We start from the raw sequence: 20,012 nt of genomic DNA on the forward strand, positions 1-20,012 counted from the left end.
CCCCCCCCCCGCCAGGCTTCGGAGGAGGTCCGAGGACAGTGGGGAAGACGCGCTGCGCTTCCCCGCTGTCCCGGAGATTTCCCTATGGGCTTTCGTCTTGCGAAGCAAGCCCATAGGGAAATTCGTTTTGCGAAGCGCCTCCAAAACGGAAAACCCTTTCGTCTAGCGGGTTTTCCGTCTTGCGAGGCGTTCGTCTTGCGGGGCACCACTGTACTGCTGTATTCTGCCTTGGTCAGACCACTTCGGGAGTCCTGTGTCCAGTTCTGGGTGCCACAATGTAAGAATGTTGCTGGAACATGTGCAGAGGACACCCAGGGTGATCAGGTGTCTGGAAACCAAGCCTTATGCGGCGAGGCACAATTGAATTACACTCCTTGTAAAGAGGAGACAGAGAGGAAATATGATAGCCATCTTCAGATATCTTAAGGGCTGTCACATGGAAGATGGAGCAAGCTTGTTTTCTCCTCCTCTGGAGGCTGGGACCTGAACCAATGGTTTCAAGTTTCAAGAAAGTAGATTCTGACTAAACATCAGGAAGAACTTTGTAACAGCAAGAGCTGCTCAAGAGTGGAATAGTCTCCCTTGGAAGGTGGTGGACTCTTCTTCCTTGGAGGTTTTTAAGCAAAGGTTGAATGGCTACCTGTCATGTATGCTTTCATTGAGATTTCCATTGCAAGGTCCCTTCCAACTCCACAATTCTATGATGATTCTGTGATTCACCTTACGGTTGTGAACATATAGTAAACAAGGTACATTTAAGGATATAATAAGCTGGTTTTCTATACATGTTCATAGCTTTTAAAATCACATGTGGTTATTGCTGTAGCTACTCATTACTATTTTGTACAACACAAGTTGTGACCATCATTTTCTGTCTTACCAATATTTTCATACAAACCATAGTTTGAAAATTCTAAAAACTAACATATCTGTGAACTTGCAGTGTTCTCATGTTTCTTCTGTACATTTGAATTGACTATCAGGTTGTCAGCTTTCACAAATTCATATGCAATGGGGTTTTGGATCTTAAGTTTCCAAAGAGGAGGTGTTGTTTCAATTTTTGATAGGCCTTCTAAGGTAGTAGTAGGCGGCACTTTGCTGAGAGCACAAACTGAAGATAACATATTCAGGTTGTTGCCAAACCTTGCTTGTTTGCTTGCTTGTTTATATTGCACACTCTGAGAAGTTTAGAATGGTTTACATGGAATCTCCAGGTTATCTCCCTTAACAATCAGTTATTAGGCTGAGACCTACTTAGCTTTAACAGTGTAGCAGCAGCATGTGCCTATTCCCTCTGAACTGAGTTTGTACCTACTATTTTTTCTGTCCCCAAGTAACATGGTACAACATACAAGATGGGCTTCCCTTTTACATGTGTGGTAAAAGGGAAGAAAATGGGAGTAAGAAAAGCAGCGTCTCTTGTTGGGTGAGTTTTAAGAACAAGTAGCTCAACGTTCTGCTTGCTTTCATAAATAATACCTAATAAGTGGATTGCTATTTGTATTCATCAGCTTTTAGTCAAGTTGTATTAGTTTCCACTAAGTGTGGAATTCTCTTTCTTTACTGTTTTGCCTGGCCATCTTTTGAAAAAGAATAGGAAAGATCAAGAAGAAAGGAGGGGAGATAGAATGTGGTAAAAGAATTTAACCAGAAGAAAGTCAAATAAAAAATGAGGCAAAATAGAAAAAAATAAGTTACTTAATTTATACCTGGCCTTTTGGCCTAGGATGAAATATCCAATTCAGGCCTAAAGCAATGTAGAAGCTATGCAGTCCTAAAGCAGTTGGCACAAAATATAATGGGGTAGATCTGGAAAAGCCCACAGAAGGGGGCTGCCAGGTGCTGATTTTACCATTCCTCTTCTCCCCCAGGCAAGCCTGTGAAAAACTGCTCCTGCAGGTTGGAGGGTCCTACTGAATAGTGTGAGCGGTTCACTTGTGGAAGTTGCCTCTGCCCAATCTGGGGGATTCCCTTTAACTTCCCATGCTGCGGCCCACTTCTTCAGCCACAGCCACAGCCTGCCCCCCCCCGCCTTTTGAACAGGCTTTTCAGTGAGTTGCCAGGGAAAGGAGGGGGCAGGAAAGTAATTATTTATTTATTTATTTTAAATATTTATAATTATGACTTATATTTTACTAAATTATAATATATTTTTAGGAGTCGCCTTCTGTAGACTTTTCTTTGGATCCAACCCAGTAACAATAAACTATGCAAATATAAAACACTGTAGTTTTAAAACCGGCAAAAACTATGTAATGCATCAGAAGTTAGTTAACAAAGTGCCCTCTATAATAAAAGTACCCATCTAAAAAGAGGAAGGGGATACCTCATATATGTTTCTCAAAGTTTGAAAAGTAGCACCATTTTGGGAAAACAATTCTGACCAAGAACTTACTTGATTCAGCAGATGCTGTGCAAAACATGAGGAGAATTGAGTATGTTTCTCTCAGATCATTGACTTATTTTATATATATATATATATATAAGTGCTCCAGAAATACACTAGGAATATGGCAGTACAGTTGCAACCAACAAAAAACACAGGATACTGTTCTTACATTCCTAAATCTCTTTGCTGAGTTTTGAATGACTTTTCCTTGTCTTGCCTGAGCACTTGAAAAGACCCATTCCATTTCCTCCAGGCTAGGTGGAACGTGAAACTTTTTTCCATCACTTTCTTGGTTTCCAAAAGCAATGGAGGCCACTAGCTGCCTGTGGAGTTGAAGGAAGCCTCCTCTTTCTCTTGGGTCCCAAGCTTCAATAGACAGTCTTTGAAGTAAGTGGTCCAGGATTTTCACTGTGTATGAAGAATCTGTGTGCAGGCACAAATGGCTAATCCCACATTATGTATTTGGTAAAAATATTTTTTATTACCACACATCCAAATTACCAAGAGCAATTTGGGAAGGAGATTTTGCCTCTGCTGTAATGCGTAACAATGCTGTATTATGAATATATGTGAATTTATACTAACTTGCAAGATATACATCCACACATAGTTATAAACTGTATTTGGAAGAAGTGGTCTGAAGGATCTTAATTTGACTTTAATGTTATTGGAACATAATTTGCCATTAATGTTGTTGGAGGTTTTGCATGTCAGGTGTTGCATAGTACTTTGGAAAAGCTGCACTGTTTTCTTTGTGACATCTGTATTAATGGATTATATATCATACATGTTGTTACTGTGCTTACTTTTCAAGATACTTATCGTATTTTTGATGCAATATATCCTTGGCCTTAGTGAATTCATTGCCATAAGATATGGTGATGGACATAAGCTCATGTGTATTCTTTTAAAAAAGGATTAGAAAAATCATCAATCAATTACTATAATGATAGTTAAAAATGGCATTTTCATTTTCAGATGTCTTGTACCTTTGATTACCATACTCTGGAAAAAGAGGGTTGTTAACTCAGTGGCATCTGACTGGTGCTGGATTATCACTGATCTCACTCAGAAAATTAGTTCTTCTATTCAGGAGATCAGAGTGTATCCTTACTGTACTCTACTGTATTAGATTAACAACATTGACGTTTAGAATCCTTTTGAACTATGCAGTTACTACCCTATTACGAAAGTTTCTCAGTATTTTATTTTGTCATAATGGTTTGATCCATTGTTTCATCCATTCTCAGGTACACCCCATTTTTATTATCAGTTCATTTTCACCTCGTGACTTCCTTTTCTGTTGCCTTTGCCTTGCATTTCCTTATATTGTGGATCACTCCTTTATGCCTTACAGTGCAATACTATTTACTCAAAAGTAAGACCTCTTGTATTCAGTGGGACTTGCTCCAAGGTAGTGGACCTAGGATTGCAACCTTAGTAGCTGTAAAATAATTGCGTATTATTTAAGTTTCTATTAAAAAGTAAGGTAAAAGTGAAAGTTTTCAGTAGTACATTATTAGTCACTCAAAACTGTTTGCATCTGTTTGCTTGTACATATCATGTGAGCTCCCCCTAGTGGTTGAAGGAATATCTGTTCAATTTGAAGAAGCTTTTTTGTATCTAATTTTCTGGAGTAGGTATGAGTGTATTCAACCTTTTGGGTCTGCCTAGCTTCTTTTCAGTAAAGTTGCTCTCCTTGGTGGTTAATCTGAGTTCTTGTTTCTCCCTTGGTCTAGCCACCTACCACTTTTTCTTTCCTTCAACATTTTTCTTGTTTATTTGCACAGACTTGGTATAGTCTAAAGACAAGACGAAGTCTATGCATTTGGCCAAGAAATTAGAAGATCACTGTCCTTTTCACTGGTTCTACCACCCATACCAACTGCTTCAGTCCTTTTGTCCATTCAGAGGAAAATATGTCTGGTCCTCTCACCTCTTCTGGGATAGGCAACAACTCCAAGTAGAGGGCAACAGCAATTCCAGAGCATGTTCTCTTCCTCCTCTCAGTTCAAATACAAAAAAAATCAGTTCTGACACAACCCTGCCACCAGTGGGAGGTGATATTCTAAAGTACTGAGATAGGTGGTGGTCCATAACATTGGGCTGCTGGGTGCTGCAAAGTTCTACAGCTGGAATTTGCTTCCATCCATCTCTGGTCTCTTAAGGATCCCTGAAAGAGGGGCAGTATTCTCTTTATATGCTCCTGCACCGTACTGCAGCCATTTGGGCTAACCCCAATGCATGTATCAAGCACTATACATTGTGAACCGCCCGGAAATCTTTTGATGAAGGGTGGTATATAAATCTAATAAATAAAATAAGGTGGACTTCTTTGCTGCAGCTGAGACAGCTTTGGGGAAGTGTGTCCTACAACATGCTGTCCCTAACAGGTAGCCAGCCTTTCATTAATGTCCAACCCTACATGGGTCAGCTTGGGTATGGCCCACATGATTTCATGATACACAAGAGAAAAGTTACCATTGGTACTTACCTGTGGAGGTTCTTTTTCATACATATAACATGATACCAGGACATCACCCTATTGTGATTATACTGGCTGCCTAACTCCTTCTGTTAAAATTTCTGAAACTTGCCAGTTTTTCCCACATTCCAGTTTTCTCTAGGCAGAGACTGTTGCATGTTTGCCTTTTTGTGTTTGCTGTTTGCTTCTTGCTTCTTGTATACATGGCTTATCTGCGTACAATTGGCTGTGTGTACAACAAAGCACCAGAAGCCTCTTCAAATTGAGCAGCAATTTCTGCCTTCAACCACTTGGTGGAGCTCACATCCCACCTGATTTCATGATATGCATGAAAAATAACACTTCACAGGTAAGTACTAATGGTCTCACTTATTAGTATTATTCCGAATCCTGTGGATATATTCTAGACAAAAATATGATGATTTTATGTAAATTTCAATGGCAAGTGGTTTGAAAATCTGTAAATGAGAGACTTCTTTGGTTTGAGGATTCTGTAGCCCTTTCAGAATTGCAAGGCTCTGATGCCTAATTCTGAATGCATTACATGAAACTCCTACTGATTTAACCATTAACATAATTAGTTTAATTGGTGTATATGTAGGCAAGTTCCCTACTTGCAGTCTAGGGAAGCAATTTCTATGTAGTTTAGGGGAAAACCCATGTACCCAAAGCTTTTATTTAGTGGTCTTTTGCAACAGATTCCAGTTCTGAGGAGGCAGCATGATTTTTAAACTGCAGTTTGCAATTTATGCGTGGAAGCTGCAGTAGAGAAGATATTGGGGGACGGGGACTCTTAACTGAATAGAGAGGTCCGTTATGATTAAATGTTGTCTTTGGACTACAACTACTGTCTTCATCTATTGCTTCCAGAAAAGGCAAATTCATTTTGCAACTAGTTCTGTTGTCTCCCTCCTGTGCTTTCTTAAACATTTGCCTAACTAGTAGTCTACACAAATGTGAACTGCATCAAAATGAAATGTTCTTGCTCATGGTTCCAGCCAGGCTGCCATGACCTATTCCAAGATACCATACTCTGTGAGGTGTGTTGCGGGGGTGGGGGGAGAGTAATCTTCATGTGCCTGCATTTCTGATACGAATAACTATTAGCGGTTTTTGCTAAGTTTCATGTGTTCTTCACAGGAGAAGAGCTGTGTACTGACCTCATGTCAGATTGTTCCTTGGATTGTGCCTTTGGCTTCCAGACTGACGTCCACAACTGTAAGACCTGCCAGTGCCGCCCACGACCTAAGAAATGCAAACCCATAGTATGTGACAAGTACTGTCCATTTGGATACTTGTACGTATTCTTACTTTTAAAACATACTTATCACAATCCATAAACAAATAATACTGTGTAGAGCCCACTAACATTGTTCTATGTATTATAGGAAAACATGTAGCAAGCAGAGTATGTAATAGACTCAGAAGTACATATCAACATGGATAGCTTTGAATGTATATACATTTACAAATGCTTTTGATTACCTAGAAATGGCAAAAAATGATACTATAAAAAGAGAAAAGAGAAGTATTTTCTTACTATCCCACCTCCTGTGGTCAGCTGAAATTGATGTGTGGATTACTGAACAGTTGTTTGAGGAGCACTACTGAAGCGTCATCAGGAGAAATAGTTTGTGTGAATTTAGCCAAAAGAAAAACTTCTGCCAAATTCTGCTTAGCAAAGTACCCCAATACCCCTTCTTAATGATATTTGGTCTTCACTGAGCACTTTTATCTCATCCATCAGCCTAGTGGTGGGTATGTCCACCTGTTTTGACTATGCTCACCCATGGAATGTGGCCCCTGGACGTTTGTCCGCGAGGGAATGTCATGCTGTGACTGAAAAAGATTCTTTACCCCTGCTTTACGATATTCCAGCCTTGATGGATCATGGATTATTATGGCCAGATCCCCTCTCCCCAAGATGGGACCTAGCTGGGCACTTACAAGCTACCAAATCTCATCCTTAAGTGTGACTCCAATAAATTTGTGATCCCAATTTGTACTGCCTGAGCAGATAAGCAGGATTCTTGGAACTGTGATGCCAAGCACCTGAGTGCTTGGCCCTTGCCTTTAAGGCAGCCAGAGGCGATTACATAAAGGTAGTGGTCAGTGCCTCCTTAGACTGATGGAGAATATAGCTCCACAATCTACAACAAGGCTGTTGTAAAACTTTGTTGAAGAAACTATTTCTAAGTCACAACATTTTGGACAACTTACAGACAGTCTCCCATAATCTCTTTTGAGGCAAGGTGCTTGGTGCATGTGGTCGCAGCTCAATTCAAGGGATTCCTGGATGTTAGAAATTATCTAAATTAATTCAGTCCAGCCTCAAGTTCAGTTTCAGGATGGAGAGAAGTCATTATCACCTTGTTTTGTATAGTGATGAGGAACTGGCCAGTGGGGGGGTAGGCTGTTGGTTCTGCTGGACTTCTCTTCAGCTTTCACTACCATCACTATTATAAGTTTCCAGGTTGCCTGGTTGGGATAGGACTTGGATGCTCTTTGCTGCAGTGGCTCCTGGTCCTTCCCAGAGGGACAAACCAAAAGTACTGTGGAACTACTTTTAGTTGTTTCGCTGCTGGTCTGTGGTGTTTCCACGTGGTTCCATCTTGTTCCCCTGTATTATTCAATATACGCATGAAACCACTGGGAGAGGTAAGCCAGTGATTTGGAGTGCTGTGTCATCAATAAATAGATGAGACCCAGCTCTAGTTCTCTTTTCCATTTGTGTCTAGAGAAGCTGGTGAAATTTAACCATTGGGTCAGACTCTGTACTGGTGCCCCATCTGGTGGATAAGATGATGTCTGCACTTGTACTTTTGAATAAAGACTGATGCATCTTGCATATTCCTACATGAAATGAGTTTCTTAGTTTCTTCTTCTGAACTTAGAAAGAAGACAAGGCCACAGCCAAAATCTTACTGAAATTGTAATAGTTTAGACAAGAATTACTTTTTCTCTGTTCTGTTCTGTTCTGAGATAGCCTGGATAGCCTGGTGGTGCTAATGATGCCAAGGTTGCAGCTTTGATCCCCATATGGACCAGCTGCATATTCCTGCATTAAAGGGGATTGGGACTAGATGGTCCTCAGGGTCCCTCCCAACTCTACAATTCTATGAACAGGAGTAGCTGTGCCGAGCTCTATTAAAAAATGACATAGGAAAAGACATATCTTTCTTAAGTTACCTATAAGTTTCTGTGGCTGCTGCTAGTGTCAGCACACACTTCTAAGTGTTGTCAATTCCAATATGGAATTGTAGCTGTTCTCCCAGAGGTCCAGCCAACTGAGTTTCTGAGCACAAGGTTGGCCTAAGTGGTAATGGTTCTTTTAAGGTTTTGGGTAAGCTTACGAGATAGATATGCCAGACCTTTCTAAAATGTTGATTCTGGTATTCATGTGCATCTTTCCTTTCTGATTTCTCATAGTGTTAGATCCTTTTATAAATTTACAGTGCAATCCTTGTACTCCAAAGTATGTTCCACTTTGTGTCGCTCCATAGTAAATGTTTTTAAAATCATGATCTTAGGGCCCAAGTAAATTTTAAACATGCATGCATGGATTTTGTACCTCCTCAAGTATTTTTTTAAAAAAGTTGCAGTGAGCCCAAATGTAAGTAGAAGGTGATATTCAGCTTAAGTTTTACTCAACATAGACCCATTAAAATTAATGTGCATGACTTAACTTAGGTCCATTAATTTCAGTAGGTCTACTCAGAGTTTGCAGGGGAATGAGCTATAAACTTTTCTTGATGTCATTTTCCCAGCTAAAATCCCATACAGAGAATCCCACACAGGTGCTTTTTTGCCCTAGAAAGAAAGAAAACACCTTTTGAAGTGGGGTGGTCAGTTTTTGTTGTGAAAACACTACAGCAGGAATATGGAATTTCTGGCACACAGGACAATCTTGGCCCACCTGGAAGTCCAGGTTACGGTAGCTTGTGAGGCCATATCCCCCAAACCACGGTCACCTGTCCATCAGCTGACAACCCCATCCTGTGGGGAATGTGTTAGCGAAACCAGCCCCTTCAGCCAGCAGAATTTAACCATCACTCGTCAGCTAGAACAGAGGGTTCTGTTCTGGGTGTTATTTTGCCAGCTTATTCCCTGGGGAATGCACTAGGGAATGAGATTCCTGTATTGAGCAGGAAGGTCTGATGAGCAGACAGTTCAGTCCTGCTGGATGCTGCTTTAGCATCACATCCCGACAGGCACTGCAATGGTGAAGCACAACCCTTTCCCCCACGGGGGTGGGAGCGACCACCTATCAGTCACCTGATGTCTCTGTGACATCATGTTTGGCCAGTGGTCACAGGATATCTGACCCGCCAAGTCAAAAGTGTTCCACACTCCTGCTCCATAGGAGAAGGGTTACCGCCACCATAGTTTCAGTCCTGAGGTGGGGGAAGCTGCCGTTTTCTTTAAAAGTTATAAAAGATTGCAAGTAATCAAAAACTTGTAATCTTGTTTACACAATTGTTGTCCAGTTTTGTTCTGTTTCTTTGCCTATGAGATGGAGAAGAGTTCATAATGTTCTGTAATTTATAGGTGTTTTTATATGCACACCAAAACAGTAGTTCCTAAACAGGACCTTGCTGCAAGCCATCTCACAATACAAACAAAAGGGTTAAATTTCTTTTACAACGTTTTTTTCCTCTTTTTGTTTCACTCCCTTTGAGAACAGAATTATAATAAAATAACTTTCAACATTTGTCATTGGGGGGGGGGGGAATTGCAGTAATTACAAATGTTTAGACTGCTTTTTAAAGTATAACTAATCAAAGTATATATCTTTTTAAATCGTGTAGGAAGAACAAACATGGTTGTGAAATTTGCCGCTGTAAAAAATGCCCAGAACTTTCATGTGGTAAGATTTGTCCAATGGGCTACCAGCAAAACAATCAAGGATGCCTTGTCTGCAAATGTACAGGTAGACTCAACTTCTTCAGAGCTGTTTCTTTCCAACCCATTTTGATATTAAGGGAAATGTATATTACAGTAATGTGTCTTGAAAGTGAGTCCCATCTAACCCCAACTATAATAATGATGATGATGATAATTAATAGGAATTTGAAAATGAAAAGTTGAACAAGCAGATTGAATTTTTGCTTATTTTATTCAATCTAAAAAAAACCTCTGTATAGTATCATATTCTTAAAAAGTGTTTTTTTAACCTACAGTTAAAAGATCACTGTACATTATAGGTGTCAGTTATTTGAAAAATGGCCAATTATTTGTAATGGATCCATTATGCACCCTTATCCAGAGCATCTATGTAGATATAGAGCTCTTAAGTGCATGTGTTTCCCTGGAAAGATCTAATTGGCATTCAGAGGAATGGACACATGGATCTTCATTTCTCTTGAACTGACCACGGAAGCCCTTGTGATGTGAGCATCACTCAAGGAAAGTATCAGGACCAGGATATTGGTCCTTAGTGGCCCTACAACCCTGTAATACCTAGCCTACTACTACTAAAATATATTTCTTTCTTTCTTTCTTTCTTTCTTTCTTTCCCACCCATCTGGCTGGGTTTCCCCAGCCACTCTGGGCAGCTGTTGGCTAGGTAGATGTTAAACAGAAGGAGAGGAGGCAATGAGTAACTGTTCTCCAGACTTCAATACCCAAAATAGTTGGGAAATGTTCACAATCTTCAGTTAGATCGCTCTCCCATGCATTCTAAAAGATAGTATTGTCCTTCACAGAGCCAGCTTTTGGTGGATACATCCAGGAGAATACTACTTCATGAATGCAGTGTTTGAATATTCTTCTGTTACCAACTTTTGAAAAAATAAACCTACAGATCTCTTTCTAGTTCTTTGAGTTTGTTCCCATTAACTATTAAATGCTCTGTATGTGTGCCCTTCAGCATTCTGCTGTTGGAAGCATATTAGAAATCTATGCTATACATAGCCTCTCAGTCTGAACATTTTACTAAGTTGCTACAACAAATACAAGAGAAGATTTAGCTGTTGGTTGTTATTACCATCCTATTGATGCACTGGTTGTTGTTTTTTTTAAAAAAACAAACTCATACAGAGATACCAGCTTCTGTAATGCCACCAGCGGAGGCAGGTTCTTGCTTGTCAGTGGATGGGCACCGTCATGAAAATGAAGAAAGTTGGCATGATGGCTGCCGTGAATGCTACTGTCATAATGGACGGGAGATGTGTGCTTTGATCACCTGCTCTGTACCAAACTGTGGCAACCCCACCATACATCCAGGGCAATGTTGCCCATCATGTCCAGGTACCATTTTGTGTTCCCTATTGGGCTATAAAGCACACCTTGCTTTCTATCTGCATCTCTTTTTCTCCTTTTGGAGGAAAATTGAACAGTAAAGACAAAGTATTTTGTCTCCATATAATTCTGCCTTGACCTTTGTAACTTAACAATTGACACTAAGTTTATATATCACAAATGTTCAGTTTTAGCCATAAAATATATTGCCTAGTATTTTTTCTGAGTACTGTTAGCATTTTTATTTAATGCAGACAAATAAAGTCTTGAGAGCAGAAGGAAGGAGGTGTACTTCAGCATTTAGCAGTTTTTATTTCCAATAAAGGGGGAGGGGAGTAGAATTCTCTAAATTTTAGATGCACTTACTGTGAGGCAGACAGCATAATATTTCTCAAATTCTGTCCCAGATGCTGCCAACCTGTCAGTGACTTTTGAATCCAATTTATTAGTTGAGTTAGTATTTTTTCTTACTGCATATGTTCACCTATTTCATACTCTATGCACAGAGTTCACCCTGATGTGGCAAGGAAACTAACCCAAACATCACTACAAACTATTGCTTTTTCTTGAATCATAACAGAATCTGAATCGCTGTGTGTATGTATTAGCCTGTGCCTAAAGCAGTGATGGCTAACTGCAACTCTCATTATACTTGACCATTGGAGCACTGGAATACAAATTTGTATTCAAGCCCAGAATTTAGGTCAGGGCTTGAATACTAATCTGTATATTTCATTTTCACGCTGTGTTCATTTTCACATGTATACCTTGCAAGCAGCTATCAGGTGTGCCAAAAGCACATTAAGCATTATGGGGGGAAATTTTAAAGTGTTGGGTTTAGCAAGTTTTCTGTGCTCTGTTTCAAGGTTATAAGTAGCATGCAAGAGTCTAGTTGCTGCCCACTGTGGTTTTATAGTGAAAGGGAAAAACTAGCATGAAAAATTATGGACAAAAGTAGATCACTGGAGATGAGAGGGTTAGGCTTTCTAGGAAACATGGTTATTCCGTGTGACCTGACTCAGAAATCAGAAGTAAGTAAGGAATCTCCTATTTCCCTCCTTGCATATAAAAGTCTTGTGCAGTACAGTATTGAAACGCTTGACCCAGGGAAAGGGGGAGATGGTGTGAGAAAGCTCAGTCGATTTTTCTGTCAAGGATTGATTTGTATGTTTTAAATTTAGCCCTGGTTTTGATCTTTTGTTTTGCCCCTAAGCTACTTTGGATGGGCATTTGTCCAGAAACATGATCTAAAAAACACATTTTCTTAATAGTCATTTACTGTTTTGATCTTGATATATTGCTAATAATTCTCTCAAACTTCGAAGGTCAGTTGTGTAAGGAAAAAGGACCGAGGACAGCTATGTTATTGGTATTCTAAAGTTGTTGTGAGACTGGTAGCCATGGTAACATTCTGTGCCTCATTTTACATTTATTTATATGGAATATTCATTACTGGTGATTTGTAGTTAGTTTAAATTTCCTTGGCTCTGGCACATATGCGATAGCATGCGGAAAAATACTGTCACTCAATCGCACTGCTGATGAAATACAAGAAACTGGGTTTTTAACATAATAATGTTGTACTATATTTTTTTTTACATGTTATCTATGCATAAACAAGTTCATAAATCTATTGTTGCAAAACTTAATGTGTTGCTTGAATTCCGCAGAGTCTAATTTTCTGTTACTTTGTTTTGGGGTTCTTTTCCCCCCTTCAGATGAATCCCTTGTGCAGAAGCCGGAACTCAGTGGTCCAACCATCTGCTATGTTCCAGGAGGAGAGTATTTTTTGGAAGGAGATACGTGGAATATTGATACTTGTACACAGTGCACATGTCATAATGCACGAGTTTTATGTGACACGGAAGTCTGCCCACCTCTTCTTTGTCGGAACCCCTCCCGTACTCAGGACTCATGTTGTCCACAGTGCCCAGGTGAGCATTACCTTCCAGGTTTCAGTATACATTCCCAGTTGTTTGTTCTCTCTGTGCAGGATGCTGTTCTAAAATATGATACTTATTCCCCGTTAAAGTGTGCAAGAAGTAAGCTAAACTGACAATTATTGAACAAAAGTCTGTGAAGCTAGAAGAGTGTTTAGTAGGGCTGAAAGCTCTGATACAAATAGCGTAACCTGTGGCTAACAGGAAGTATGAGAGCCAGCATGCAGATATTCAGTCATAAATCAAGATGTTCTTAACAAGAATTACTGAAAAGTTATTGGCTTAATTAGACATTCATATACTGTGATGCAGAATTTTTACTATGGGTTGTTCTAGAGCCTACATTCTGACAAACTGAATTTTCATTAGTATATTTGTACAATTCATTATTTGAAAGCACAGTTCTAATACTAGATTATATCCAGGAATGTCGCCCCCTTCATACAAGGACTTTGACTTGCTCCACAGAATTTCTCTTCCCCCTCCCTGTGCACCCCACCCCCTGACCTGCTGTAGGTGGTGGGGGTGCATGGTGGGAGGGGAGGTGCAATTGTGCAAGCAAAAGTCCTTGCATGAACAGGAAAGCTTCATTGGATACAACTCACTATATATAACTCTCTCATCAAAACAGGTATTAAAATGTGTTTTCCTGAAAAAGTGTTGTAAACAGCATCAGTGATGGGCTTCTTAATCCAGCAAAAATTCACTTCAGACTTAAGTCCTCTTTTTTTTAAAAAAAAAGTTTTAATTTTAATTAAATTTTAACTTTAAATACAAATAAAATAAAATTACGGATGAGTTTTCTGTTCCTGCCAAGTTGCTCCTTTGGCTTTGTGAGTCTCACTACTGTTGATTAAGCATTCCCCAGAAATAGTGTAGCCTTTGTATTCGGGGAAGGTATGTGTGGATCAACTTCCTGACGGGCATGACTAAATTAACAGCTAGCTGTACTTTCTCATAATGCTATCTCAAAGTTGTACCTCTTTTTATCCAGATGTAAGTCTATAGTGATATAAGAATGAGGGAACTGTGTGATAGGTAAAGTTGCCAAAATTCAGAAATCTTTCATGGCTTGTATGTACTTTGTATCACAAAAAACTGCAGATAAGCCTTTAAATAAAAATTACACTATGAAAGATAGAAGATCATCTGTTGAGAACTAAATTGCTCACCAAAGTCATTTCCTAGATTTTGCCTGAGTGGACTGGAGGACATTCATTTAACAGGATGACTCCTCCTACTGGTTTGGATAGTCAGGGCCTTGCAAGTCTTGATTGCTTATTTGCATGCTTATATTTTTAGATGAGCCAGCTCAGCCTTCCTTGTCAAGCAACGAGAGCATGCCCAGCTACTGCAAAAATGATGATGGTGATATTTTCCTGACTGCTGAATCCTGGAAGCCCAATGTTTGTACCAGTTGCATTTGCATGGATGGTGAAATCAGCTGCTATTCTGAGTCTTGCCCTCCAGTATCTTGTGACAGACCTGTTTTGAGAAAGGGACAGTGTTGTCCTTATTGTATAGGTAAGTTCTGAAAAGGGGAAAGAAGAATGTGATAGGAGGGCTTTTTCAGTTACTCCATATCATGGTGGCTTCTCACTTTTTACCTTCTTTGACTTCTATGCTTATTTCTGGTGTATCCTGCTGTTTCTGCTGAGAACAGTGATACTATTTTTATTAATACTATTAGCAGATATATTTTTATGTATGTCATCTTCTAACATGAAAGTATTTCAAAGGATTGAGAATGTGTTGTTGCATTTTGGGCCAAAATAGGTTCTTATTTTCAACGGTCCAGAATCCAGCCATAATGAGTCATGCCTTGCTCCCACTAAAAGCAGTGGAACTTGACTTAACCGAAAACTGTATTTCATTGGTGCCAGTGGAGCTGAAGGGTGCATCTAGACATTAAAGTGGTTGGTTGGTTGGTTGGTTGGTTGGTTGGTTGGTTGGTTTTTAATGCAGTGGCATTATCCTTTAATCTCTTATTTTAAACTTTATTTAGTAAGGAAAATCTGCTGCAAAAAGATCATCTTTAGCTATTAAGAGGGCCCTCTTCTGTCTAGAAACAGATTTAATTTATAATAACTATTGCCCCCACCCCAGCATACAAATAATTACATATGCAAATACCCCTATTTTTGGCAGCACTGCACATTGAAACAGTGTGTTTTTTTTTGATCCCACTCATCCTGGCACAGTCCATGGTCCCATACCATGCATTTGGCTTTCGTTTGTTGTCAACAGCATAAAATCACTGTGCAGAAGAGAGACCAGATGCACATAAAAATGCCTTCCTCAGCAGTGAACCTTGGGAACAGCCAGTGTTTTTCATGCCTTCAGTATGGCAGGTGTATATTCAAAAGACCAAGATTCTGAACAGATTTTTTAACAGATAGGTGAAGGTTGTGGCTGGGTGCTTGATGGGATTTTTTAACGTCAAGACTCCAGGACAGCCTTCCCCAACCTAGTGTCATCCACAAGTTTTAAATTAAATCTCCCATCATCTCGGACCATTGGCCATGCTGAGGCTGATGGCATTTGTAGTCCAAAATATCTAGGGGTCATTTGGCTGATATTTTAACCCCATCACATCTGTAATAAGCCTCAGGTTATTGTGTTTCTTCCACACCCCTCTTCCACTGGGGTCTCCCCACACTACATAGAAGTCAATACCCAAATCATGCCATCCTAGTTGTTCACTGTAGAGTAATCCCCTAAACCTGGACACTGAAATATTTCCTCAGAAATTTCTGAATAGGGAAGATCATAGAAATGATCCAGTAACCCAGAAATGTATGAACCATGATATAAGGATAAAATGAAGGAATCATGTGCACCCCAGCGAGCATCTTGGAGGAAAGTTAGAATTAAAATGTAAAGTCACTGATTTTAGCAATTTAGGGTTGTGACTGCAGTGCAGGAAAGGGCAAGGCAATTGTGTCCAATGCTGTCACACAATGGCTGTGAGACCATATTGGCATCCATTGCCCACTTCTTGCCCTCGGAACATACCATTCCCACTGGGGGGAACCTTACATAAACTGCCCAGCAGCTAGTGGGATGCCAAAAGATCACCTAAGCCAAATACCCCAGCCCAGAATAAGAGTGGTTTTGGTTTGCTTTGTTAGAGAAGTTTCATGCATCTCTGCTTTAGTTTCTGAAACTTTTAAAATATAATTAAACAATAGTTGCATTAAGCACAGAAATATATAGTTTTTATTTTGAATTTCGTTGGAAACCAAGAGAAATAAGAACTGTGGACTTATTTTACTTAAGGTAGCTTAAGTAAAACCAGTGTTGGTTTTAGCATAATGACTCTATTAATAATTTTTTCCAGTACATTTAAGTCTTTCCACTGCTTATCAGGGTATACCTGCTTATCAGGTATAAGGCAGACTGTTATTACCATTTGACAGAGGAGGAATTAATGCAGAAAAAGGAGACTAACCTAATTACTTCATAACTAACTGAGCAAAGGTTTTAACTCTAATTTTGCTGGTTAGTATTGATACTCCAGTCACAACACCACATTAAATAGATACATTATCTATTTTATAAACTGAAAAATGTTAACACAAAAAATGTTTTAATTTCCCACTAACTGGAAAAGTTGAAGAGAACAATTCAGATCTCAGGAGATCTGCAAAATTTATTTGATTCCTTTCTCCTAACGGAACTTCAGTACCTGCTATATATTATTTGATTAGCAGTAAACAGATGCTTCCAGCCAAGAGCAGAATGTCAACCTGCCACGCATTGAGGACAACAAATCATCTAGACCCAAGGCAGGGTCTATAATCACTTGTTTCTCTTTTTCAATTACTCTGAAATGGCTTTCTAAACTCCCAATTGTGGCAATATTATTTCAACAGAAGACACAACATCAAAGAAGGCAGTGTGTCACTTTAATGGGAAAACATACGCAGATGAAGAGCGTTGGGATATTGATAGCTGCACACACTGCTACTGTCTGCAGGGTCAAACCCTTTGCTCCACAGTCAGTTGCCCTCCTCTTCCTTGTGTGGAGCCCATCAACGTGGAAGGAAGTTGCTGTCCCATGTGTCCAGGTAAATTACGTTCATATTTATGTTAAGAGATTATCAGGAATTTTGCACATGCATAAAATAGATAATCACTTCACCTACACATGCAAATACTATGCAAATCTAGGATTGCAAGACATACTGGTAACCAAACTGTCTCCTTTGAGACCTTCCCAGCAACTATCTTACAATCTAGCTACTGTATTGAGAAAGATAAGGCGACACCACTGGTATCATTTAGACAAGACATCCCCAACCTGCAGCCCTCCAGATGTTTTGTCCTACAACTCCCATGATCCCTAGCTAACAGGACCAATGGTCAGCGACGATAGGAATTGTAGTCCAAAACATCTGGAGGGCCGAAGGTTGGGGATGCCTGATTTAGACCGAGGATTAAGTAAACATTTTGTTTTTGTTTCAGATATAATATATCTTGAATCAGGATTTGGAATACAGCAAATGAATATTTTCTTGTTTTCTCTCAGAACAAATAATTCAGCCATTCAAATATGCTTCAATAAACAGAAATGCCTTATTTATTTATTTATTTATTTATTTATATCACAGTTTTTAAGTTATGCTTGTTCTACAGTATTTTATTTGGCCTATTTCAGATGTTAAGTAAACTGTGATTTAACATTAGGTAGCCATAGGTTCACACACTCCCCTACCCATTTTGTCCTCTCAGGCATAACTGTTTGAAAATAAGCTATAGTTGAACCACAGTTTGCCCTTTTTGGATCTAACAATAAATTACAGCTCCTGTTAAAGAGGAAGCAGCTTTCTCAAATCTCCTCCATGCAGCTGTACTGGAGGAAGAGAGAAGAACACATAAGCCTACGTTTTGTGCCTTTTTCCAGTAGTGATACACTTAGAACAGCCCTTTGTTTAAATTATTTTATTTTTGATGACTCAAAAATTGCCTTCTTGGTCATGTTCAGGAACAACAAATGTGCCAGAAAATATCAAGAAAAACATTAATGAAGTATCAAAAGGTATCTCAAACACTTCTTAGTTTTACTTGGCCTCATGATAGAAGCAGTAGGTGGACAGGATAGAGTAGAACATTAAGATGCAGAAAATGTAAGGGATGAAGCTTAATGGCTATAAGTTCCTTTGACAATTTTCATTTTTTAATAGAAATGTATGTACCTGAACCTACCAACATTCCAATTGAGAAGACAAATCATAGAGGAGATAATGAACTGGAAGCACCAGTTCGGCCTACACACAGTGAAAATGACATTGTTCATATCCACAGAGGTAAATTGTATTTCATGTCATGAATCAGAGGCTGCTTGGGAGGTTTTTTTGCTCATAAGCACTCTTTGGGGTATTTTAAAAAACTTTAATCTATGATTAAGAGAACCAGGTTTCACTACAGAGCCTAAGTCCAGTATCTACCGACATGCTACTCTTCTTTTTTCTTCTTCTCTTTTTACATCCAACTACTTAGGAGTTTCTGCTTATTGATACAAGCATTGTGCGTTTAGTCTACATTCACCCACATCACCTATTGTAGATGCCTTTCCAATCAACCTCATATCTCACATTTGTCTTATAGCAATAAGACAATAGGACTAGCCTCTAAATTCATGTGGTTTCATGAGATTAAAACAACCTGAGGCAAAGCAGATAATAAACACAAGGATTATTTCTTTTGGGGTAATCAGTGTAGTTGGTGCCTTTAAAAAAAAAAACTTCAAGCAATTCCTTTATCCCCCCCCCAAAAAAAAATCTGGGTGCATCTTATAGGGCGAAAAATACGGTATGTTGGATTCGAACATTATGGATTTTACCAGAATCAGTTCCCTTCCATGTCTTCAATAGGATGTTTTAGTGCCATGGAACTATTTCATGCATTCTACTGTAATTTCTACTGTAATTTTATAGTACTCTTTCACTTTGTTGTTACATGTCATATTATTATGTAAGATAATGCATATCCAGGGTAACTTGATAGGGTAAAGTAGAATTCTTGTTACTCAGGGTAGCAGTTATGGTGTTTTGTCTTGGGGTTTTAAAAATAGTGGCATGATGGAGCTTTTCTGCTACTCTGTTAGGGGTGTTATTTAATTGTTCATTACCAACATGCTTATTCACACCTTTCAGATATGGGTCATCTTCAGGGGGATTATAGAGAAACCAGAGGATCGCAACCAAGTGCAGAGGCATCTCTTAGTTCTCTTGCCTGGGTGACAGTGCCCATCATGACAGCTCTCGTTCTTATAATAGCACTTCTACTTATCAATCAGAAAAAGCAGTGGATACCAGTGTCCTGCTACAGAGCACCAACAAAGGTAAATGGAGTTCATATATTTAGGCATTAAACCATCTTTCTTGTACTGCATTTGGTATAAACAGGTAGCATGATTTCTTGAATTGGCTAAGACAGTTGAACAAAAATTGAAAAGGGATGGCAGAAAGCTCCAAAAAGGCAGGAGGGCAAATACTAATGTCTGTCTGGCTGTTCCCTTTGAACATGTTTTAGATTACACCCCAGATTGTATAGGGTCTAGTTCAAATAAAATCTAGAGCAGGCATCCCCAAACTCAGCCCTCCAGATGTTTGGGGACTACAATTCCCATCATCCCTGACCACTGGTCCTGTTAGCTAGGGATGATGGGAGTTGTAGTCCTAAAACAGCTGGGGGGGCCAAGTTTGGGGGTGCCTGATCTAGAGTATGCCCCCTAGTAGGTTCAAGGTCTGAAACATCAACGCTTGCCTGGGCCTTGGTAGATAAAGAGATGCAGCTGCAGCCTTTGTTAAATAAAGCTTTCCCTTCTGCCCTTAATATTACTTATCATAGGTAGCAGAGAGACCTTCATTTGTGGCCAAAGGCTGCATCAGGTACTTATTGAATCCTCTCTGCTTGCCATTATTCACTAGAGTAGGAGTACACTGTGAAGGAT

At 39.4% G+C, this 20,012-nt stretch overlaps 1 protein-coding gene across 2 annotated transcripts in view; it reads left to right on the forward strand.

Annotated features, from left to right (window-relative positions):
• CRIM1 (cysteine rich transmembrane BMP regulator 1) overlaps positions 1–20,012 on the forward strand; it is a 143,853-nt gene that overhangs the window by 120,311 nt on the left and 3,530 nt on the right. For both annotated transcript variants that reach the window (XM_081188065.1, XM_081188066.1), the window contains 8 exons: positions 6,015–6,171; positions 9,683–9,804; positions 10,914–11,123; positions 12,833–13,048; positions 14,357–14,578; positions 16,930–17,124; positions 18,241–18,363; positions 19,213–19,400. In XM_081188065.1, coding sequence (XP_081044191.1) covers positions 6,015–6,171; positions 9,683–9,804; positions 10,914–11,123; positions 12,833–13,048; positions 14,357–14,578; positions 16,930–17,124; positions 18,241–18,363; positions 19,213–19,400 — 1,433 coding nt within the window. The remainder of the gene's footprint in view (positions 1–6,014; positions 6,172–9,682; positions 9,805–10,913; positions 11,124–12,832; positions 13,049–14,356; positions 14,579–16,929; positions 17,125–18,240; positions 18,364–19,212; positions 19,401–20,012) is intronic.

Source organism: Podarcis bocagei, assembly GCF_964188305.1.
Source record: "Podarcis bocagei genome assembly, chromosome: 3".
Classification (NCBI taxonomy): domain Eukaryota; kingdom Metazoa; phylum Chordata; class Lepidosauria; order Squamata; family Lacertidae; genus Podarcis; species Podarcis bocagei.